Source organism: Talpa europaea, assembly GCF_964194135.1.
Source record: "Talpa europaea genome assembly, chromosome: 13".
Classification (NCBI taxonomy): domain Eukaryota; kingdom Metazoa; phylum Chordata; class Mammalia; order Eulipotyphla; family Talpidae; genus Talpa; species Talpa europaea.
In genome coordinates, this window is record NC_140080.1 from 80,922,535 (window position 1) to 80,946,686 (window position 24,152).

General features: G+C 49.0%; 1 protein-coding gene across 3 annotated transcripts in view; it reads left to right on the top strand.

Annotated features, from left to right (window-relative positions):
• Positions 1–326: 326 nt before the first annotated feature.
• CTIF (cap binding complex dependent translation initiation factor) overlaps positions 327–24,152 on the top strand; it is a gene marked incomplete at both ends in the record, with an annotated part of 191,953 nt that continues 168,127 nt past the window's right edge. For 2 of the 3 annotated variants that reach the window (XM_084252896.1, XM_084252897.1), the window contains 3 exons: positions 327–506; positions 10,024–10,095; positions 23,455–23,528. In XM_084252896.1, coding sequence (XP_084109022.1) covers positions 327–506; positions 10,024–10,095; positions 23,455–23,528 — 326 coding nt within the window. Of the gene's footprint in view, positions 507–4,102; positions 4,151–10,023; positions 10,096–23,454; positions 23,529–24,152 lie in introns of all 3 variants that reach the window. The other variant, XM_084252895.1, reaches the window with a different exon arrangement.

The following is a 24,152-nucleotide window of genomic DNA, read 5'->3' on the forward strand; positions in this document are numbered from 1 at the left end:
ACTTGAGTGGTAGGCTGGGCCTATCTCCTAATTTTTTCCAAGCAGTAAGGTCCAGGTGTGGGCTAACCTGAAGATCATACAAGGTACTGTGTTGGCCAATCAGGCACCAGTTTCCTTTCCCATCCGGGGATTACAGCATATTCATCACACTGAAGGGGTGGCCGCCCCACTGGAGTCACAGGGTGGCTGGGAGGTCAAGATGCCATGTTGAAGGCCTCCAAGAATGGGGAGCTCTTCTCAGGCGGGGGCATCTCCACTTCCAGCAGTGTCTCACACAGCCCTCTGTCCTCTCTCCCACAGCCTGTCCCAGGCCCTGAGCTGGAGGGATGGAGAACTCCTCAGCAGCATCCGCCTCCTCTGAGGCTGGGAGCAGCCGCTCCCAGGAGATCGAGGAGCTGGAGCGCTTCATTGACAGCTACGTGCTTGAGTACCAAGTGCAGGGGCTGTTGGCCGACAAGACAGAGGGGGATGGCGAGAGTGAGAAGACCCAGTCCCACATCTCGCACGTAAGCACTGGCCCAGGGAGGGGGGCTGGGGTGTGGGCAGGTATGGTGGCAAATTCAAAGAGGGGTGATGGGGGCCCTAATTCTAAGTAATATCTGATCACCTGGCCCCAGATTCCCAAGGTGTCGCCCTCCCAGCCCAGCAGAGTGTGGATCCAGGCAGAAAGCTCTTGACTGTGTCCTCTTCCCATTGGCGACTGGGACCTAGCCAAGCTCACTAATCATTGAACACACATTTATTGAGTACCTACTACTTGCTAGGCACTATTCCCCGTGCTTAACAAGCTTATATTCAAGGAGAGGGTTGGTGATTATAGGGTATCAAAAATGCACCCAATCCAAAGAATACCTCATGAATATTCCTCTGATTTCAAGTGCAGACCATTGCTGGCAGTACATCAGGCTGTCACCCGGGGCTGTGTGCCCAGACCCCATTAGGCACACAAAGGTTCTGGTCAGAATCTGGGTTGATCTGGACACCTCCTGGTTGGGTCTTTGGCAACCCTAGCCTTGGTGGAAAGTGGACTCACTTTCCAGGTGAAAGACTGGGCCCAGGTTAGGAAGTGCGAGCTCTCCCATAGAGCAAGCCATGACAGGGGTGGCCATATAGCCCCACGTCCCTGTGAGTGCTGTCAGTCCTCATAGGCATTTGTTCAAGAGTTGGGTCCAGATTTGCTTCCAGCTGCCTGTGTGACCTTGGGCAAGCCCCTCAACTTCTCTGAGGCTTGGTTTTCTTATCTGGCCTATGGGGGTTGTTCTGCTGCCCTGGGAGTATTGAAGGTCAGAGGTGATTAGAGGCTCTGGGCTGCAGAGAGGCAGAGAGCAAGGGGCTGCTGCAAGCACCCAGGAGAGTGTATCCTCTCCCTGTTGGCCTTGGGTCGAGGTGTCCCTCTCTCACACTCATTGTTCCACCTCAAGCAGGGACTCATGACAAGAAAATAGGAGCCACTTGGTGCCCTGCTTTGGAGAAAAGCCAAATGCAGCTCCCTGTCTGTCTGGGCAGCAGGTCCAGAACCTCCAGCCTGTTGGAAAGCCAGAATGAACCTGTGATTTTCCTATAACTCAGGACCAGAAGGCTATAGCTGAGGAGGCAGAGCAGATACACACGTGTGCCCTTAGCACACCTCCGAGCCCTCCTGGGATCAGCCACCCTGAGCAGGCTGTGACGCCCACATCTGGGTGGCCAGGGAGGATAATCTCTGGAGACTTTTATTTTTTTATTTTTTAAATATTTATTTATTTATTTATTTATTTATTTATTTATTTATTTATTTATTTATTTATTTATACATACATACAAGTGCTGGGTACAGTCAGAAGCACGGGAGGGTGAGACAATTCACCAGAGCTAGAGCGGGGAGCAGAGCAGGCAGAAGGACCGAAGTACACTGCCGAGGGGAGCAGCGGGCGGCAGGAGAGGTCTGCGCGCCATGTGGGACCCTCCTCCGGAGCAGAGCAGGCAGAAGGACCGAAGTACACTGCCGAGGGGAGCAGCGGGCGGCAGGAGAGGTCTGTGCGCCATGTGGGACCCTCCTCCGGAGGCCGGGGAGCAGCCGGGGATCGAACTGGCACTGCAGAGGCTGCGGGCAGCTTTGCAACCCAGTGCTCAACCGCTGCGCCACCGGGGAGGCCCTCTGGAGACTTTTAGATGGATGTGTGCTGGGGGCAGGGTGTGGAAAAGCTGGCGACAGTAACATAAGATACAAAGTGTTCCTTAGTTTTCTCCTTCTCTGAAGTTACATGAAAGCGCACAAATGCTAGGCAGAACCCCAGGCTCATCTACATGCTGCTGGCCAAGGAGGGACATTTCAGTCCTGCTGCCACCACACCCCTTGCAAATACTCCCAAAGCCAGCGGGGTTACACATCAGAGGAGGGGGCCGCTGCAGACAACTCTCAGCAAGGCCGGGGTCAGATAACACACTTTTTTTTGAAAATGCCATCTCTATTGACACAGCTTTATGGGAAATCTTTCTGCTGAAGCACTTTTGCTTGTTTTTATTTAATCTGATGACTATTTTGAATGGAAGCCAAAGGCAAAAAACAAACCCTCAGAGAATGTCCCGTCTGCCTGGCTGCAATGGTGTTTTGATGTTTCTGGGAGAGGAAAATTGTTAAGAATCTTGGAAACCTTGAGAAAACTTGAGGGAGTGGAGAAGAATGTTGCTTTTCAGTTGGTGAGGCCATTTCTTAGGGTCTGAGAGATGACAGTTGACGCTGAGGAAGAAAATGCTTCCGATGCTTGTGGGGTTCTTTTTCCCCCTCCTTAGCAGCAGCTAGAAAGAAGGAAGGGTGAGTGGATGGATAAACAAATGGATGAACGGACGGATGGACGGATGGATGGATGGATGGATGAATGAGAGGAGAACAAACTTCTTTTTCTTTAGAGGAGTAAAGAAAGTGCACATTCTAAGTTTTCAAAAACTTGGGGAACACCAAATTTAAAATTATACCCTCCCCCGACAATTCAGGGGTGCCTTTCCTCCTGTGGATTCCAGGTTTCCACAGGCACATCCTGGAGTTGGGCTCACTCTGTCCTTACAATGGGGAGGATTGGAGCCCCATTCTGCTGACGAGAAGACTGAAGCCAGAGATGGGCAGGGGCCTATAGCTCTGCTCTCTGGTGCCCGGGCTGGCCCTGTGCCCACCCTTCCTTACCTGGTTCCCTGCTGGGTACAGGCTGTGAGTAACAGCTGTTGGGCAGTTGAGATGTTTTCCCTATGGAGTGAGAATTAGGACTCCAAAGTCGCACTGACCACTGGCCTCTAGTAGGAGAGGCTGGGAGGTTGTATGCGGGGAAAGCGTTGCACCTCTGTGGTCAGTGGGCATCACCGGGCTCTAGCGTTCTCTCCTCTGGCTGCACACTGGAATCACATAGGCCACACCCCAGGAAGGGCCTGGCCTTGGCATTCTTGTCAGGCTCCATGTGACCAATGTCCTGCTGAGGTTGGCAAAGGCAGCCACCATCCGGGCAGCTGTCTCCCTTCCCCACCTCTCCATGGCAGCTGCCTGGTGCACCCCTTCTTGGGAGGATGAGCTTCTGGGATAGTGTAAAGAGCAGACACTTTTGATAAAAGCTTATTTTTCCATCAATTCTTATTAAAGAGCCAATGAAGGTCAAACTAAGAGCCAGTGAGAGTGAAGGTAACTTCCCAAAGTGTCTAATGCTGCCAGGTGCTCAGAAGCCCTGGGTTTTGTCTGTAATGCAAGGTGCCTTCACAAAGAGAAGTGCAGCCATGCAGGCGGGATGGGGTACACGAGTCCCCAACCTGCGAAGGCTGGACTTCACTATGCTGTGAAGTGATTCCATGGAAACAGCCGAATCTTGCGGGCTGTGGCGGCCAGCCTCAGGTCTTTCACCTCAAGTAAGATATTTCCAACTGATGATGGCTTTATTGGGGTGCAACTCCATCATACATTGAGGAAGATCTTGCATTCAGGTTGACTCGATGTCTCTCTCACACTGTTTTTCCTTCTCTTTCTCTCCATGTGTTTCCTTTCATCTGCCTGCCCTGTTCCTTGCTCCCTCTCCCCCTCGAGCCCATTCTTTAATTTCCTCGTGCCCTTTGAACCCCTTCTCCCTGCCATCTTTGCTCGTAGGAGGAAGCGCTCAATGGTGGACCACCCATGAAAAGCTTAACAGAAGAAGTGAGTTAAGGGGCATGTGGGGTGCTTGAGCATGGGACACTCATTCTGGTTTTCCCCTTATTTAAAAAAAATAATTTATTTTTAATTGCACATACTATATTCATAAATTCTCATGGTATGTAAGAACTCAAACATTCGCAATAAAGTCTCCCTTCACTGCTGCCTCCTTCCACTGCCTTCCCTACCTTCCATCAGATTCATGAGTTAGCTTCCTCACCTTCACCTCACCTTGCCAAGATACAAATACGATAGCTTGTAGAAATGGATTATTAAAAATCCTATTTTCCAGTGGTCAGTATGTTGTTCAGTAATTCCCATCTTTTGCTTAATTGCTTAATTTGCTAACCTAATGGTCTGTTCACCTGTTGATGGGCATTCAGGTTACTTCTAGATTTTCCCCTTGAAAAACAGGATACTCAGTGAATGCTTTTGAACCTGCCTCCTTTTACACATATCAAAGTGTTTCGTTAGGAAGGTGCTGGGAAGTAGAATCTATCTTCATAGTTGTTGCCAACATGCTCTCCGCGACGGCTGTTCTGTATTCACCCCTCCACAAGAGGGCATCGGGGCAAATTGTCTCTTGTCTTGACTTCCAATGAGGTTGAGAGCTTTTTAATCAATTACCAGCATTTAAAAAAAAATTAAAATTTCATTTGATTTTTAAATCAACAATTAGATAAAGAGGCCTTCTGAAAACAGATGTTCTAGACCCTGGTGGTTTCAGCATAAAGCAGAATTGCTTAATCTGCTCTTTTCCTGCCAGTTACTATTGGTTAAATAGTAAGGTACCATTAGAGCTAACATTCATTCATTCAGGCCCTGTTCTGTCCATGGTTGTGGACAGAATGGACCATAATTCCTATCTGTCCAATACTTACTTTCTGGTATGTCTGAGATTAGACGCTGACCTTTGACATAGGATGTGCCCTGACCCTGCTTCTGCATTCCTGAAGCTGGGCTGGTCTCTCTGGTCATGGTGGCCCATCTCATGGCCTGGTCTCCAAGGCAGTCTTATCCATTCCCTTATCTATTCCTGCCTCCCAAACCTGCCTGCTGGGTAAGGAATAAGGGGTTAGTTTTTAACCTTATTAAAAACATTTAGTAGCAGACATTTTTATTGGCTCTTTGAATTAGTACCTACCCACACATACAAAAAAAAAAAAAAAAAACCCCTAAAAAAATAACTTAAAAAATTGCATTAATACTACTTACACCCTTTACACATTCCATCATTTTTGGGCCCTATCACCCTGGGTAAGTTACTTAACCAGGCAGTGCCTCACATTCCACTTGCAGATAATAAAAGTGTTCAGGTATGGGGGTGGGGAGGTGTTAGTGGCTAAGGATCTAGAATGGTGTCCAGATAGATTGAAATAAGACCTTTCTATAGTCCTAAAATCTGTTTGTTATTATACATGTAGCCTCTCATTTGTCTTTAATTTTGTTCGCGATTTTGTTCGTCACACAGGAGTTTTAGATTTTGGCGTAGTGTAAACTTGTATCTTAGATTTGAATCAATTAGGAATGTGTTTTCCAGGGCTTTGTGAGGTGGACATGTAGGGTGCTTTTTCCCTCCCTGGGCAGCCGGTAGTCTCAGCCCCGCACATTTAGGACGGTCTCCCCTTCGCCTGAGTTGGAACACGCAGGGGAACCCATCTGTGTCTAGTCCTTACTGATTCAGCCTGTGGGGGCTCTAGCCTCCTGCTCTGCTCTGGTGTCTGAAAGGGCCAGTCCCTGTGGGGGTGGGAGGGGGTGTGTATAGGTACCCTTGAAAAGTGGGGCTCCCTCACTCTATGCTTTTTCCTTTTCTCTCCCCCCCCTCATGCCCAATGTCTTCCCATCTCCACCCCAGGACTTCACAAGCAGCTCCCAAAAAATACTGTGGATCCTGGGACACAAATGACTGATAACAGATTGGAATCCATTTATTTCAAATGACTAATAAGAGCAGAGAATAAACATCTGTAGTCTCCTGTTCATTAAATTTTAACTCTGTGTCATCTTTATTTCAGATTTTTAAATTAAAAAATAGATGGTAACAGTTCTGTGCAGACCCAAAGCCACTGTGAAGTAGGCACTTACCGTCTATATGTAAAATGTTTCCACTTTGTCTTTTTCTGTTCATGACCTTTTCAGAAGGAACCTCCTTTACTCCCCAGCTGAGATCCCATTTATCTTGAAGAAGAAAGACTCTCCCTGTGGGACTCTGATTTGGGGGCCCACAGGGGAAGGGAGGGCCCTCTCTCCGTATGAAAACCTCTTGAGCACAGGGGGACAGGTTGGGGGAAGGTCTATGTCTGGAGATTTTTCTAGACTGAACAGGCAGGGGTGGGGGTGGGGTGGTAGCTGCAGCCTAAGAAGAAAGAAGACAGCGCTGAGAGCAGAATTCCAGCAGTGGCAGAGAGGAGCTTTGAGGGGAAGGGAGAGCTCCCAGGAACTATCAGGACCAGAGAAGAAAGGCTGGCCCCTGTGGGGGCTGATCAGGCAGCAGCATGGAGCTGCTGCTTGGATGAGGGGCAGGAGGGGGAAATCATGCAAGCCCAGGGGTACACACTTAATTCCTCATGGGGGTGGGTAGGTTCTGGAAACCTGTATACCTGGGAGTACAGTCCCTCCTCCAACAGCTTTCCCTGGATCCAGCCCTGACTGGATTTCAGGCTGGGTTTTCATCCTTACCTTATTGCTTGCTTGCTCCCCTATCCCCCACAGGTCTTCCTCCCAGCTCACTGCTGATCTGTACTACCTTCTCAGAGCTACTTTGCTTCCATCTCCACCTCTAGTACCAATAGAAACCCAAATGTTGGCTCCTACCTGGCTTCCTGTCTGCTTCTCCCCTGGGCCAGTGGAGCCTCCCTGACAGAAGCCTTCTCTCTCCCTAGGAAAAGTCTCTGACCTCCTTAGCAGGAGAGACACATTTGCCACCATCTGCCCCTAAGTTGGCCGACACGCCTCTGTCCCTTTATATGCTGGGCTCCAGATTCTTCTCCAGGAATCTTGGTTTGCTAGGTTTCTTTCCTGTACCCCACCCCCATCCTTCCATCCCCACTCCCTGCTGGGAGCACACAGTTCCTTATCTATCAGAATCCCCTTCCATCGCCTTTGCAGTACAGTTGTGGGACATCTTACCAAGGAAAGGGCCTCCGGTTAGTGGACATGAAGTAATAAGGAGTGACCTTTGACAAAGCAGAGTGGTCTCATAGGAGTCTGGAACTGCTCTTGCCAAGCTTATCCGGGAACGTGAGGATTCCTGGCGCTACCTCCTTGCCGCCTCTCTGTGACTACTTGCCTTGGCTCCCCTGCCAGGGAACAAGCTGACCCCAGGAAGAGGGGACTCACCCAAGGGTCACTGTCCTATGGGATATCACATCAGCACTATGCAGCTGGGATTGGGTGTTTGGGATGCCCAGAAACGGGGTGGGGGTGGGCAGGAGTGGGTGTAGAGAAGGGAGAGACTCTCTACAAGATTGACCTAGGTTGGCATGAGAAGTACATGACTTAGCGTAGGCTCCAACCAGGAAAGGAGAAACCAGTCCAGAATATAAAGCGTCTATATGTGTGTGAGTGTGTATGTTACCACATGCATAGTGTGTGTCTGCAAATATTATGCATATGTATGTACATATGTAATTCAAAAATATGTATGTATACATAGATATATTACTTTTTATTTTAAAATCATTTTAGAATTACAGCAAAAGTGCAAAAATAGTAGTGTTCTCATTAACCTGTCACCCAGCTTCTCCTAATAAGAATCTTATGTAACCAGAGTACAATTGGCAGCACTAAAAAATTAATATTTGTGCAATGAGACTTTATTCGAATTTTACCAGTTTTTCCATGGATGTCCTTCTTCTGTTCCAAGATCCAAATTTGCATCTAATTGTTATGTCTTCTTAGTCTCCTCCAAACTGTGACATTTTCCTTGTCTTCTCTTCCTGACTTTGACCTTTGCGAAGAACACTGGTCACTTATTTTATAGAAAGTTCGTCAATTTGGATTGCCAGCTGTTTTCTCCTGATTAGACCGAGGCTGTGCTTTTTTGGTATGAACACCTCAAAAGCGACATGCTTGTCTAACTCATGATGTTGGGGGGCCCATGATGTTGACATGTTATGTTATGGACAATGCTATCTTCGATTGCTTGGTTAAGGTGGTGTCTGATGAGTTTCTCGTTCTCTCCCTCACCTGTAATGAATAAGTATCTTGGGGGAGATGCTTTGATACTGCAACTCTCCTGGGAGGTAATTTAACACAGAGAATTGCTTACCCAAGATGATAAAAGGGTTGAGAAACTACATAACCCAGGGCCCTTTCAGGAAGCTATTAACACTGGTAGGCCTGAGGCACAAAGGCTAGACTACAGGGTCAGGGGCATAGGCAGAAGGTTAGGGTTGGTCTCCATGAAGGAGACTGCGTCATGACTGGCAATGCCACCTGAGGGGTAGAGAGTTCTGGGCCCCATTGATGAACTCAGTGGACAGCTAATGCAGGGCAGGGATGGGCAGGGTGCCTGGGACTACTACCCAGTGGGTGCCACTCCCTGAGGACACATGGTCCACCCCGGTAGCCTCCAGCCTCATGGGACTCTGAGCACTTGAACTGTGGCTGGTCCAGAGCGACATCTGCTCTAAGTGGATTTTAAAAACCTTCATTTAGAAAAAGTAATATAAAATATCTCATTAATAATTTTACATTAATCGTCCATTGAAGCAATATTTTGGATATATTGAGATCAGATATATTACTGAGTTTTATTTTACCTTTTCATTTCTTTTTAAAATTTGGCTGCTAGATGAGTCAGATGAACATCTGTGTCTCCAATTTGTGGCTCTCGTTTGCTGCAGCTGCACAGCACTGCACTAGGATAAATTGTACCAGCCTCTGTCATCAACATTGTCATAAAGTCTCTTTCCATACGAAGGTCATACCCTTGACCCACTGTCAGGAGGGCGTGCCGGTCTCAGTCCATCCACACTCACTCAGTTTTGCCCAGGTGTGTCAACACTAAGCAGCTGTCCCCACGACTTTGATGTACTACGCATAGTGTAGGTCAAGGTTAATGATGGACATGAGCCAGAGAGGCCAGCCAGTGTTTAACCCCATCCTGAAAACACCACCATGGGGCTGCACAGTATGTAACGGAGGGAGGGCTGCACTGCAGTGCTGCCTTGTGTCTGCAATGTTTCTGCGGTTTCTGAAGGTCCTCATCTCAACCTCGCACGGTCACCCAGCCTTACTGCCCCCATCTTATAGACGATGAAGTGAAGCCCAGGAGAACACCTGGCTTTCAAGGCCCTGGCGCATTACTGGGGGAGGGGAAGAGGGGAGACGAGGTCTGGTCTGGTCCAACTGCTGATGCGCAGGCCCCACCCTCAGTGTCTGAGTCACTGGGTGCAGGTGGAGCCCAAGGACTTCCTGGACTCTGGGTTCTCGGGGTGAGTGGTGGGACTGGATTCCAGTCAGGCTCTTCCCCACAAGTGGTCTCTCTCATGGGTATATGGGGTATAGACACACTCAGGCCCACCTCCGACTCCAGCTTTGACACTGGAGAGGACTAGCATGACTGAAAGCTGGGTCAAGCATCCGAAACTCACCAGAGGCCCTGAGTGACTGACCTCTGGTTGACTTTGGAATGTAACTGGGTTTTCATTACTTTCGTGGGCTGAGTTTGCCTTCCCCAAGCATACCCCAAAGGGTCACCTGGAGACGCCATCTTGGGCCCAGTGGTAGGAAAGGACCTGCCCTTGAAAATGGCTGAGCAAGATTTTGTCCTCCCTCCACTGCAGAAGGGCAGGGCCAGGCCTGGGAAGCCCAGGCAGAGTCAGGATGAGCCTGTGTGTCCTGCGCCACTGACCTCTCCTCTCTCCCTGCAGTGGACAGCGAACTGCAGCGTGCAGCTCGACAGCAGCTGCTCCTTCTCCCAAGGGCGAGCCCCGCCACAGCAGGTAAGAACCACTGTGCTCCCTTGCGGTGTTTTCATTTGTCGTGTCTGGGACGCTGGGCTGGTCCATGATGCCTCTAGATAAGCAGTGATGTGGAGAAAACAGGAGAGGGGGGAGGGGAGGCTGCAGTCTGCCTCTGGATGCCCAGCCCACAGTGACGCTTCCTTCCCCACAACAGATATGCCTGAGATTTCTTTTCAGTGTAACATGATTTATAACAAACATATTCAGTAACCAAACACCCATTGAGAAGAGAAGGGTTGTGATAAATATGATATATATGGGGTACTTCTTCCCAGTGGAAAGCAGTTTTGTGTCACTTAGCAACCGGGATACCTTCTAAAAAATTTGCCTTTAGGAGATTTTGACCTGTGTGAGCATCACAAAGTGTGACCACACAGACTTCGTGACACAGCCCATGACACACCTACACTCTGATACAGCCTACCGGGACTCCCATCTTAGATGTGACCTGTCATTGACCATCCTTAAGGGGCAGTAAGATGAATGAGCTGGAAGTTCATAGGTCAGTGTTGGTGAACCCCACAAATAATGGAACTCCTAGAATTTCGGTGCTGGTGAGGCACTCTCTGGGTTTGCCGAGAGCCTGACGGGGCAGCTTGTGGGGAGAGGTGTTGGAGACCTGTCCGTTTCTCCCTGGCCCACCTGCTGTGTTTGGACCAGGCTGGAGACTGGTCTCCCTGATGCTGAGCTGTGAGACCCTGAGGAAGCTCCTGCATGACCAGGAGGGCCCCATGGCCATATCTGCCCTCTGGCTGTCCATTGTTCTTGCTGATATCATCTTGGCCTGTGGGAGACAGTGGGATTAGATGGAAAAAGCCATTTATCCTCAACCCCCAAAACATCCTCTGACTGTGCCTGTCCCAAGAGATGAGAGGGGCCTTTATGGGCTCTGGCAACAACTTGCTCCCAATTTCAAAGCAACCATGTTAACACATTGCCCTGGCCCACTTACTTATTGATGAAACCAACTTTTATCTATTCTGTCTGGAAGGAAGATGATAGTGGCCTCAGTTCTAGATCTTTCTTAGGCTGCAGAACTTTTCTACACCATGGTATGGGGCAGAGTGGGGGCAGCTGCTCTGGATAGTCATTTCACTTGGCCAGATGTCTCTGTGTGTACCTCTCTGTTTCTTAAGGAGGGGCCATAATAGAGCCTGTGGTGGGGGAGGGGAGATGAGGGCATGTCCTATATTCTGCTTTTTGCACTGCCCCATACTTGATAGCAATTCTCTTTGTTCTCAGCTTCGTCATATAAAGAACAGGTGACTCGAAGGCCTCTGAGGGTCCTAGCTTTGCAAATAAAGACACCGGGTTCTTCCACCTCCCACTGCCCTCCCCTGCCATTTTGGCCCTATCTTGCCTCCCTGTGCTAGGTATCCTTGCAAGGAATCCTCTGGGATTCGGCTCTATTTGGGATGACTTTCTAAGCAAGCTTATCTATCACTAGTCATGTAGTTAGGGAGCTGGAATGCAGTTTTCAGCTTTTCTTTGTAGTGCGTGGGGATGATTTAGAGGAAAGCGCCTGAAGTGGGAAGGTGCAGGCCAGTGCATGGAGAAAACATCTCAAGGTCCCACATGGGATGCAGCTCAGGAAGGAAGCCCAGGGCAGACAGAAGTTTGAATGGGGTCAGGATGAGCAGCTCTTCTATCTACAGGGAAGTGCCAAGAAATGGAAATGAATGTGCACCACAGCAGCAAGCCTCTGCTTAGACCTTGAGAAGGACTTTCTGATGAAAGACTTGCAGGCCCGCAGTGCTTGCTGGCTGTTGTGCACGGTGTTGAAATCTTTGCTGGAGACATAACACCCCTACAGCACACTCCTTATTGGGCAGGTTCATGCAAAGCCCTGGGAAAGGTGGGGGTGTGTCAGAAATGACGTCTTAGAGCCTGGCCGACAGCCTGTGGTCCCACACCCCCTGGAATGATAAGAAAAGGGCTCCCCGCCTGCCCTGTTCCACCATGATGCCTGGTAGCAAATGAAAGCACCAGGAGAATGAAAAGGGCTTTGTCCCAAGGGCCAGGGAAACCAGATGTTGACCCAGATGTGGCATGCATACCAAGTACCTCTTCTGCGGAATCGAGCATTAGGCAACATGGATTTCTCTGAGCCTGTCTGGAAAATTTCTTTCGTTGTTGATATTCTATGTTTCCATGAAATGACCAACTGGAGCCAAACAGTTGCTCATAGCAGCAGGAGGTCTACTTTTTCCTGATTTCCCCACTGTTCCCCACCTATCTGGGCCAACCTGCAGACGGGGTGCAAGCTATTTGCCAACGCAGACTCTGACCAGGGATGGCAGATGGTAAGCACGGGAGAACCTCAAATATGCCCCTTGCCTTTGGTTCAAAGAAAAGGGTGGAAAGAGTTTTTGGCCAGTCTCTTGCTCTCCTCCAGCAATTATAGCATTTGGTTTAGAGCCAATATAAAAACTCATTAGTACAAATGGTAACTTAGTGAAAGGGCCTAGATTTCTTGGCAGTTTCCATGATGTATTAGAAATACCATGAATATGTTGATGGCACTGCTCCATTCAGTCAGTACTTACTGAGCATCTGCTGCAAGTTTGGCTAACACAAATGAGCAGGACCCTTTTACCTTGATACCTGTTTGTAGAGTAGAGGTCAGTCAACATGAAACAGGCTAAAGACACACATGTGAAGTCCCCCCACCAGATGGCCCAACCACAGATTCTGTTGGCCTTCCAAAGAGCAGTTCTCTTGGTCTCCGTGGGCAGGGAAACATCTTGCAGAACATGAGACTTGATCTGCCCTTAGGAGTGGGTCAGATATTTGACCAGATGGAAAAGAAGACAACAGAAGATGAAAGGGGTGTTAGCAAAGGCTTAACATTAGGTATGATGTTGGTATGATGGGGCAACAGGAGAGAGCACATATACAGTTGATGGTTGGTGTTCGGTGTCACTGGGTGGCAGGGGATATGGGTCGTGAGTATGGAGGTGTTTGTTCTGTGAGATGCTAGAACTGCCATCCAACCCCACTCTTGTGTATCTGTATAGCTTGTATTGTTCTCTGGTGTTCTATACAGGTAAAGTCTGCCCCCCGGGCATTGGTCATTATAGCCTCCATAACACTGCAGTAACAAACACAATAACTTCAAATAGCACATTAAGGACCCAGCTTGATAGAGAAGTTGCAGTTTTAATCAATTGTCATGGAGGGTAAAGAACCCTGGAAGGTCTCGCTTCAGCAATTCAATGCTCCAACCTTGAGGGAACACATGTCACTTGCTCTCTTAGCTTGTTGCTCAGAACTGGTCACTGCCCCCACCCCCAATCATTAATTAGCACACTAAAAAGGTAGAATCCTTTGTGTGCTTGGAATGGGGGAAACCAGACCTCTCCAGTGATGGGCTAGAATGACTGACACATTCTCCCCTCTGGTAGAAGCTCCCCAGAGGCGGGCACTGACCTCTTCCCCACATCAAATCCAGAGATCAGCATGTCTCTAGTTGCCCCTATAGGCATGGGCTGTCAGGATGACAAGCAGTTCAGATCCACCATACACACACATACACACACACACACACACACACACAGAGTACAGGAACCCCCTAAGTTGGATCTTGAGCTGCTGGATGTTTCCAGTAATGGGGAGCTCTTCTCACTGCTTCTCCGTGTTTTTCTTTGATTCCGCCCTAGACCACATTCTCAGTAACTCCAGCTGATGGATATAGTCCTCTTCTGGCCGCGGCTCCGGGTCTCTCCCCAGCATGCCACGAGGGCACATATTCTTTTAAAGTTAAATATCCTGTTTCCTGCAGTTAAGTCCCTTGGTCATGGTTAGTCCATTCCTTTGCAAGTTTATTTGTTCTCTCCTTCATTGACCTGATCAGTGAGTTCTTTGAGAGCCACGTGTGTGCCAGGCACTGTACTAGGAACTGGGAGTGGGGAAGGGTCTCTGTTTACAGAGGCTGAGTGGGGAGTACAGTGTTCGGAAGTCTGGGACATGGCATAATGGTTTTTAGGTCCTGTCCCATCCTGGGCTACCCTCCTATGGACACTTTAAATATGGACTCTAATCCCCCTTACTCTGCCTCTGAGAACTAAGCACCGTCCTTTGCTGTTCCCAGCATGAGAGCCTCTCTTTTCCAGAAGATGCCATTGATTTCAAGGTGCTATCTGGCTGCAGTTCACCTGGAAGAACAAGGATGCAACTCTTACCAAATATTGATGATTGACTTTAGAGAGAGATCAGGCAGCAACCATTCTTTGAGTACCTGCTGTAAACAGTATGAGCTAGAGAGCCTGGTCTCTGCCTGCAGGAACCTATTCTACTTAGAAATGTAAGACTTTCTTGAGTGGAAAAGCAACATCTGGAGTAGTGTGTAAATACAGTGTGTGGCTGGGTGTGCAGGCGAGCTGTGTCTTATGGGAGATGTCAGATCTCCTGTAAGGAGACAGACACCTTGGCCTCTGTACCACTACTTGCTATTCAGTCACAGTTGAGAGCTGTCAGCTTGCTGTAGGCTCAGTTTCCCCTCTGAAAAAGGAGGAGGTGAAATAGACTTGAGGCCATCAAAATGTCTTGTTGAAAGTACAGAGCTAGATTTCCATTTCTGGGGGAAATGAAATAAATATTCTTTTCTATATTTCTTTTGCTAAGAGCAGCTAAGGACCCTGGGCATTCTAAATAAAACAAACATGGGAAGGTTGTGAAATGTGGTGAGAAGACTGGCCACTTGGAGAGCTTGGGTCTTGGGCAGTGACACAGTGGTCATTTCACTCAGTTAAATTTTTTGCACTTACTGCCCAGAATTGGAGCTGAATAAGCAGGTAACCAGGAAATGAATAGGCACAGTTATTTTTTAAGTTCCAATAAAAGCCTGCTCTCTATAAATAAAGGTTAAGGGAGACTGCTATCTATCAAGATAGATCATTTTTAGACAATAACTTCTCTAGCGAAACAGCACAGAAAAACTGTGGCCACACCCATACCAGCATAGACCCAGTGGAAGCTAGCCTCCCACCTCAGAAGTACCCAAATCTCCCATCTGAGTGGTATCAGAGGAGCCAAGTAGGAAGCTTTGACTTTCATTCCTGGTGGCTTGTAAGAGGGCCCCCCGCATACCCCATGGTATTATCAAGGATCATGGGGGAACCGTAGACTTCCACCCCCTCTCAGCAGTAGTGAGATGCCCCTACAACCCTTTTGGGATGTGTCAGGCTTGGGACTTGCATGTTTCCCAGAGTTAATGAGGCTACCCACATCAGGGACAGTGGGGAATGCATGGGGACCTGGCTGAGCTCCTCACTTTCATCCAGCCATAACAACAGGCACCTCCCTGGACTTCTGCCTTCACTTGGCAGTGGTGAGACTGTGTCCTCCGCATCCCCTCACCAGAGTAGAAGCACAAAAAGTAAGTTAAAACAGAAGATGTAAATAAGATTCACAGTCTCATAACACAAAAGTATCCTGATTACTATCAAAAATGATTTGTCATATCAAAAAGCAGAAGATTTTAACTGAATGAAAAAAGACAATAGATGTGACATTGGACTTCATCAAAATGAAAACCTCTTGCTCTGGGGGAAACTCTATTAAAAAGATGCGGAGACAAAGAGGGGTTGAAGAGAGACAGGGGGAGAGAATATTTGTAAAACCTGTATCTGGCAAAGGATTAGAATCTAGATGTACAGACAATTATCAAAACAACATTAAAGCAATTGAATTAGAAAGTGGACAAGGACCTCCCTGGTGGTGCAAGGGGATAAGTCTCAGCACTATGAAGCTGTCAGCAGCCACTGCCGCATGAGTTTGATCCCCGGCCAGGGAGCTACCCACATGGTGCAGCAGACCTCTCCTCTTTCACCCTCTGCTCCCCTCAGCAGTGTATTTCAGTCAGCCTGCCTGTTCTACTCCCCACTCTGTCTCTGGTGAATCCTCTCATCTCCCACACCTCTGGCCTACACCCCGGCTCTTGTATGCATAAATAAAATAAATCTTAAAGAAAAAAGAAAATGGACAAAATACATAATGAGACATTTTTCACTGAAGGGGATATGCCACTGGTAACTAAACACCAAAAAGATGGTCAGCATCAGTAGCCACAGGGAAGAGCACAGTGCGTCGCAGCACAGGGAGTCATAGTGGGGTCTCCATGTCTCTCCACACCACCCAGAACAGCTAAATTACAAACAAAATCATGACACTGCTGAATGCTGGTGAAGACACAGAGAAATTGGATCTGTCCTCCATAGCTGATGGGAGTAGAAAGGGGTGCAGCCATTCTGGAAACAGGTGGACAGTTTCTTCAAAAAAACTAAACCTGCAAGTACCATATGATCCAGCAATTGCACTCCTGGGTGTTTATCCCAAAGAAATGAAAACGTGTGTTCACACAAAAACCTCTACTGAAATGTTTATAGCAGCATTATTCATAACAGCCCCAAACTGGAAACCACCCAGATGTCCTTCAATAGGTGAATGGTTAAACAAATGTGGCACTCGGCTGTGAAAAGGCATCAACTGCTGATGCGCATCACCACCTGGATGAATCTCCAAGGAACTGTACTGAGTGGGAAAAAAAGCCAAGCTCCCAACATTACCTACTCTGTGATTCATTTATATAACATTCTGGAAATGACAAGATTTTAGAATTAGAAAACAGGTTAGCTGTTCCCAGGGATTAGGGAAGGATGAGGTGGGTGTGGCTATATGAGGCAGCTGGGGGCTCCTGGGGGGAGGAAATGTTCTGAATCTTGACCGTATCAAGTCAATATCCTGGATGTGACACTGAACTATACTTTCACAATTTTCCCCATGGTGCGGGGTGGGGTGGGAGAGGGCGCAGGGGATCTTTCTGTTTTATTTCTTATAACTAGCTGTGAATCTACAATTACCTAAAGTAAAAGTTTCTTTAATAAAAAATGCAGAGCTTTTGTTTCGACAAGATCTTTCATGGAAATTTCATGTAGAAACCTAAAAGGGGGTGAAACTGTTAAGGAAGGAAAGGGACCACATGTGCTTTTCTCCCATACCCCATCTAGCCCATTGCTCTGGGAGCACCTTTCTGAGCTTCCAGATCACCCCTGGACTCGGTAAGTTCTCAGGCCCTTTCCTTCCCTGATCTTCCATGGCTCTGAGTCTGGCATTGGCCAGAAGGGAGACACTCGTGGAATCTGGGGAGTTCTAAGAAGTTCTCCTAGTGAGGAACATTTGAGGATGGGATCCTGTCTAGACAAGGCAGGGGGTAGGGTAGGAACTGGGGATACTTAAGGGGTCCCCCATTTTTCAGCAGTACCGAATAGGCAGCCAGTCAGAAGTGGTCTCTGGTGTGACCTGGTCCAGGGCAGGTGCAAATAATAGAGCCATTAAAATCCTTAGCCACAAACTGAATTAATCGAGATAGAGTGGACAGAAAGGGGTGGCTTAGCAGAAATATACTTGGCCACAGACTTCAGTCATTATTCCCCCCCTGGCCTTTTTGGGTCTTAAAGACGGTGGTGGGTGGAAAGAGGGAAGAGACAGAGTGAACAGAATGACCTGTTTCTGCACCTGAGCTCAGCTCTAGTGCCACTGAGGCGGCTTTCTGCCAGTATGTTCTGCTTCCTGCCTCAAAAGCCCTCTATTAAGGAGGATTCAAATATTGGGGGGCCATCACCATCTTTCCCACAAGCACTGGGGTGCTGTCCTTGGTGCTGAATGAGCAATTTCTCTCAATCTCTCTCCCCTCTCTCCTCTCCTCTCCTCTTGCTCTCATCTCTCAATCTGTCATCAATCCAAGGATGTCTCTCCTCGAATCCGGCCCATCTTTACTCCTTCCTCTTTCATTCGGCTCCTTTTTTCCTTTCTACCTGGGCAAAACCAGTCTGGCTTATTTTGGGTCTGAGAGGAGACTCAGCCTATAGGAAGCACCTGTTTGGGTCCAGGAGATGCCTTTGGAGTCCTCTGGTTGTCAAACATTTCCTGTATATGACAAGCTTTCCCAGTGTCTCTTAAGTCTCACCTCTTCTCACCCCCACCTGGGAATTGTTAATCTAATCCAGTGCTCTTGGTTCAGAAAAAACAGCACAGGTCCAAGGAGCTGGAGTGGCTCTCTGGAGATCCCAGGAAGCAGCTTGCAGGCCTTGAACCCTGCTTTCCCTTTTCAATCCAAACCATGTTGCTGCTGGAAGGAAGTTTCGCATGGGTTCTCAGAGCCACAGAGCTCTCTCCCCTGAAGCCGGCAGCATGGGCGGATGTATCAAATCACGTAGTAACTTGGCTGCATGCCTCTTCCATTGTTCTTTCCATTTCTAGGACTCCTCAATTGGGTGGTAAGAGCCCTCCCAAAGAAGGTTCCAGGGCACCGTAGTCCTGCAAAATGCAGAGATGCTAGGCTTCTTGTGGCCCATAGTGTTTATATTCTTTGGGTGATCAACTGAAGCTTGAGTTGTGGGTGGGGGGACACATATCCTTAGAGAGAAAGGAGAGGCCTTCTCTGTTGTTTAAAGGTATGGGTCTCCCCAATAGCTCCCCTTGGAACCCTGTGTCCATGAGGTGAGAGGGTCCATATTGGGGTCAGCTTGTTCTTGGCCCTCATGAACAGCGGACATTCTGTGCTGAGAAGAGAATAGAGTAGGTGTGTGAGCCTCGGAAGAGCAGGGCCTGCACTGCCCCCTTCTCTCCAGTGCCCTGTGCAGGGCCCTGTACAGTTGGCTGACAGTCACTCACCCAGGCCCAGGGTTTCAGCTGTAGGTGACCAGGGCTGCAGACTGGCTCCCCCACCTCAGCGTCCTTGGGCACAACATACCTGATGTGCTGGGACATCCTGTATTTGGAACTTTACCCTCCCAATAATGGGAGGAGTCTTCCTGCTGCCCCTAGTCCTAATTAGTCAGATTCTGGCTAATTTTCAAATCCTTGTAGTCTGGAATTGTTGACACACACACACCTACACATCCAAGCACACACACAAGCGAAAATCACTGCCATTGTGGATTAATGAAGAAAGAAGACAGCATGGAAGAGGATTGTTTTCCTCTTTGCACTGACTTAGCATGCTTTTCTACTGAAAAATCATTCACTCCCACCTGGTTTCATTCATTCATGCAGAGCCCCCGGTCCCAGTTCACTCCCCCATGTTCCCTCTTAACTTCACTACAGGTGATTTACTACCCCCCACCAGCACTGTCTTCCCAAATGTGGGCAGAAACAGACTAATTGGAGAAGGGAATTAACATTGCGTTACAAGACTGTTTCCCAAAGAGGATTTCAGGACACTGAGTCTGTAAAATGCTCTGTGAAATGAAAAGGAAAGGTGTGGAGGGTTTCTGGCCAAAGAAGATGTACTTGCCAAAGCCAAATGTTTGCAGGGCATGGACAAGTTACAGCTTTATAAAACCTGCAGGGGCTTAGATTGATGAACTGTTCAGTGCAGTGGTGATGAGTGTAACTCTTAGCGGGCAGATTGTATGCATTCCTGACCTAGGAACCAGCTCTATGTTTGTGGACAAGTTCTCTGAGCCTCAGTTTCCCTGTTGGTGAAATGGGGGTGGTGACAATAACATCTGTTTCCGAGAATTGTAACAGACATGAAGTGCTTGCTAGTGCTGGGCATGTAGTGATGCTGTGTCAGAATGCTGCCACCATCTGAGCTGTCATCCCAAGCTGTGGGTAGCTGTGAGCCCAGTGGGGCTTCCTGGTGGGGGAGGGGGCTTCAGAGTCCCTGCTGGTGGGCTGCCACTTCTACTTCCTTTTGCACATGGTTGAAAGTGCTCATTATCCCTCAGTGATCTGTTCTGAGAGCAGCAGCTCACCCCGCATGGGCCCCCTAATTGCCAGTAAAAGGGGCTATTGTGAAGGATTCAGCAGTATTTTAAATACTGAAAAAAAAAATTCGCTGAAAAGGGTGATTGTTTGATGAAGTTTCTCAGAACCTCGACATTGCAGCAACCTGGGGGGCTAGGGGCTGCAGGGGCAAAGGGCCAGGGCAGAGGTGGGGCACGGAGAAACACTGTGATCACCATGGGTTTGTAAACTGGAGAATGTTTCTGAAGAAACCAGGAACTCTCAGTGCCTGGCCACCATGTCTTTGCTAAAGAATATTTAGTGAATGAGACTGGGTCCCAAGGCTAGAAGGGGATGGAAGGAGGTGAGTGGGCAAGACCAGGGTCCCTACCATTAAGGGGAGAACAGGTAAATTGGGAAGAGAGTTACCAGAGAACATTAGCTAGCTGTTTCCTAAAGAGGGTTCCATGGAACCCTTGTTGGGCAAAACACTGTATGGAATAAAAAGAAAGAGTGGGCTGGGTTTGTGGCCAAAGAAGGTGGAAAAAAGTTCATGCTATCCTACCACCTACTTGAAGAGCAAATCTTCATTTGAGACCAATGAAGCCACTGAGAAATCCTGCAATAAAAAAATTTATGTACCAATCTTTTTTTTTAAAGATTTATTTATGCATACAAGAACTGGGGTACAGGCCAGAGGTGCTGGGAGTGAGAGGATTCATCAGAGACAGAGCGGGGAACAGAACAGGCAGACTGACTGAAATACACTGCTGAGGGGAGCAGCGGGCAAGTCAGGAGAGATCTGCTGCGCCATGTGGGTAGCTCCCTGGCTGGCCAGGGATCGAACTCGTTCTGCAGTGGCTGCGGAGAGCTTCATAGGTTGTGTCTTCACCCCTTGCACCACCAGGGAGGCCCTACGTACCAATCTTTAACACAGTGTGCTCCAAACATTTGACTAGGGACTCTTTTGCCCTTTTCTTTCCCCCATGAAATTATTGAATCCCCAGTGTGTCCAAAAGCATGTTCCATGTGCTAGTCCCACTAAATTTGAACCACCAATGCTCACATCCCAAGTGATTCTGATGCACACTGACATTGGAGAGCCAGTGGGTTAGTGTTTCTAGAACATCCCTGGGAGTCTGCAGTGGGACAATCAGGAAGGGAATTGGCCCCAGTGTACTCTGTGAGTGCGGTGGGTTTTCAGGGCCCAAGCGGAGAAAACTGCAGATCTGCTGCAGCGAGAAGGTTCTGGAGCTGGAGAAGACTCCAGGGAGGAGGGGCAGGAAGAACATTGGCTTGTTTCCTCAGAGTCCAGGAAGAGCATGGTGGCCCCACACACCTCTGGCGGAAATAAAAGTCCCAGTGATAGTTGGGCCAAGAAAATCAAAGAGGAACCCGAACTTGGGACACAGTGGGACAGATTATACCCAAGAAGCGCCCTGATGGTCACCGGTGGAGTTTAGTGCGTACCTTGTCACCCAGCAGCCTGTGTGTGGAAGAAAGGGTCTGGAGAATCCTTGATGTGAAAATGCAATGATTCTTAACAGGGGCTCCTGGCTTTCCCCTATAGGTTTTGATCTTTCAATTTCCTAAATTATCTGGACCTATAAAGAGGCATCAATGCTTTCTTTGAGCAGAATAGGTAAAATGCAGGGGGTTAATCATTTTCCTGACTTCTAAAGGCCAGGTGCCCATTGCTGAAATCTTCTTGAGCTGGCTCCTTGGTCATTAGTGGAGGCTGAACAGTCGGTTTCCCCGAAGGCACCAGATTCTGCATGGCCACTTCACGGAATGCAAAGGCCTGCTCTGACTGAAGTCTGTGCAGATGGCTTTGCTCTCTTGCCTGCTAGACCAGGGAGGGGGGCCCAGGACTTTCACAATATGTTCAGTGGGGACTCTATGAAGACCGGGGAGCCCACATCTTCAGCAACCTCAGGTGCCTCAGAGGGTGAAGGGTCACAGACATGCTGGCATCCACACACTAACACAGCAATAGCAGGTGTCCAGAAAGCAGGATCTCTGCAGCTACCATCTGAAGGCTTGAGGAGGGAGGGGGGCTGGGAACAAGCCAGTCCTAGTCACCCTCTTCTCTGTTCTCAGCTTGTCCTCACCATTCTGTGGGTCCTCAGTTTGAGTGAGGAGTTGGGTGGTTTGGAGAGTGAGGTGTGTCTGGTCCCTGGGGTGAAGTTCCAGAAATCAGGTTGCAGTCTGTCTGTTTAAGGGTTCATGCCTGCAGGATTCTGCCCCTCTGGCTTCTCTGACATCTCTGAATATATGTGAAGAAGGTTGTGAGACAGGTGATATAGTGTGTGTGTGTGTGCACGCGTGTGTGCATGCATGTGTGTGTGTGCATGCATGTATGTGTGTTAGGTGTTGCAAAGTCTGAGGAGTAGTATCCAGAACACATGAGGGGGAAAATCTGGATATATTTACAGCTTCACAGGCTTTGACGGGATTTGAAGTGACATGGCATGTGACATGGCAGGTGGCTCTGGGGTCGCTTGGATGCTTTCAGCACAGAGCTGGCGTGCACTGGCAACGGGTGTGTGAAGGCTTCGGGGCCCTAGTTTCCAGTTCCATTGCAGGAGTCAGTTACTGCTGAGCGAGGCCTGGCCCTTCTGGCCTCTGCTTGAAACCACCTTGGCACCGACCAGGGGCAGCAGTCAAAAGCGCTGCAGGTGAGGTTCTTTCCTCTCTGAGTGGAAACTTGACAGCAATAGTTGTTTGTTTCCAAGGGCCAGCCTGTTTTCCACTGTCGCATGCAGTGCTTGTATGCCTGCCACATTCCCTCGCAACAACTGAGGAAATGTCCCGATTCTTATGTGCTGCAGGAATTGTGTCAAATAGAGCAGCAATAAGTGGGCCGTCCCCTGTGATCAGGATTTTTCACCATGCACATCTCCAGAAGCTTGCATCTCATCTGTTAGGACACTAGCCTTATGGTGGTTACCTTTCTAGTATATTCAGCAGAGATGCAAGTGGTGCCCACAGCCCTCAGCATGTCCTGCTCAGAGACCCGTGGGCCTTGCTCTCGTCCGGTGCTGTCGCCTCCTCCAGGGCTGCCCAGTTGCACAGCTCCAGGGGTATCCTCTGCATTATTCTTTCCTAGAGTCTCCCCGGGACTCTGCAAAGAGGGTCCCAGCTCCTCAGTCTGCTCAGGCCTTGCATTCCTTAGCTCTGAAAATCAGTTGTGCTGTCTGGAGGGTGGACAGGGATAGAGGCAGAAGGCTGGGCTGTGTGAGGATAACATGGAGATGTGGAGGCTTCTGCCTGGGGACAGAGCCGGTCCAGGGACCGAGCCAACAGGGAGGGTGTTTGCTGGGAACAACAGTGATGTCTCTGACTTTCCTGGAGTTTAAAATATGAGTCTCTCTCTACATGTCAATTCAGGAACATGTCCTCTGCATTGCTGTGGGGATGGGCGAGCATTGTAGGGACACGTTGAAAACCCTGGTGGTGAGTCTATACACAGCTGGCACCAAAAAAGCAGACATGTCTGCTTGCCCACCGCTGAGATTAGAACAGTGGTTGGCATTCTGGCTCTGCCACTCACCCCCCAGTGTCCTGGCCCAGAAAATAATGCTGTCGTTTTGTTCCTCTCTCCTCCAGAATGGCAGCAAAGACAGCTCTCTGGACATGCTGGGCACAGACATCTGGGCTGCCAACACCTTTGATTCCTTCAGGTGAGCTCCTCTTCCGCTTGCCCTTGACATGTGACTCCAGCTGGAACCCCGGCTGATTTTCCCAAGAGCCCTGTGAGGTCTTGGGGGCGGAGTAAATGTTGAGAAGTTGCTGATCAAGCAGTGGAGAGAAACAAAGACAAAGAAGGGGTAGAAAGGGTGTGCCTGAAAAGGAAGGAGGCCAGAGAAAGGAGAGGGGGTGATCAAAGGAAGGAAAATGAGGAGGGAGCCTCAGGGGATGAAACAGGAGGCAGAGGAAAAAGGGTTGAGGGGAAAAGCAAGAAGCTGACAGTCCAGCTGTCGGGGGGAGGGAGGAGAAGCAGAGGGGAGCACTGAGGGGCTGGAGAGCCAAGGAGAATGGCACATGGCGGGCGTCCAGCACTGTGCTACAGTCCAGGAGCATAGCTGGGGTGGAGAGCTGAGGAGAAAGGCACATGGCGGGCGTCCAGCACTGTGCTAGGGTCCAGGAGCTTAGCTGGGGTGGAGAGCTGAGGAGAACGGCACATGGCGGGCGTCAGGCACTGTGCTAGGGCTCGGGAGCACAGCTGTGGCTGCAGGCCCCCACCCCGACACCTGAGCTCATGGGGGACACGGCTGGCTGCAGAGTGGTCTGGAGGAGAGGAAGGG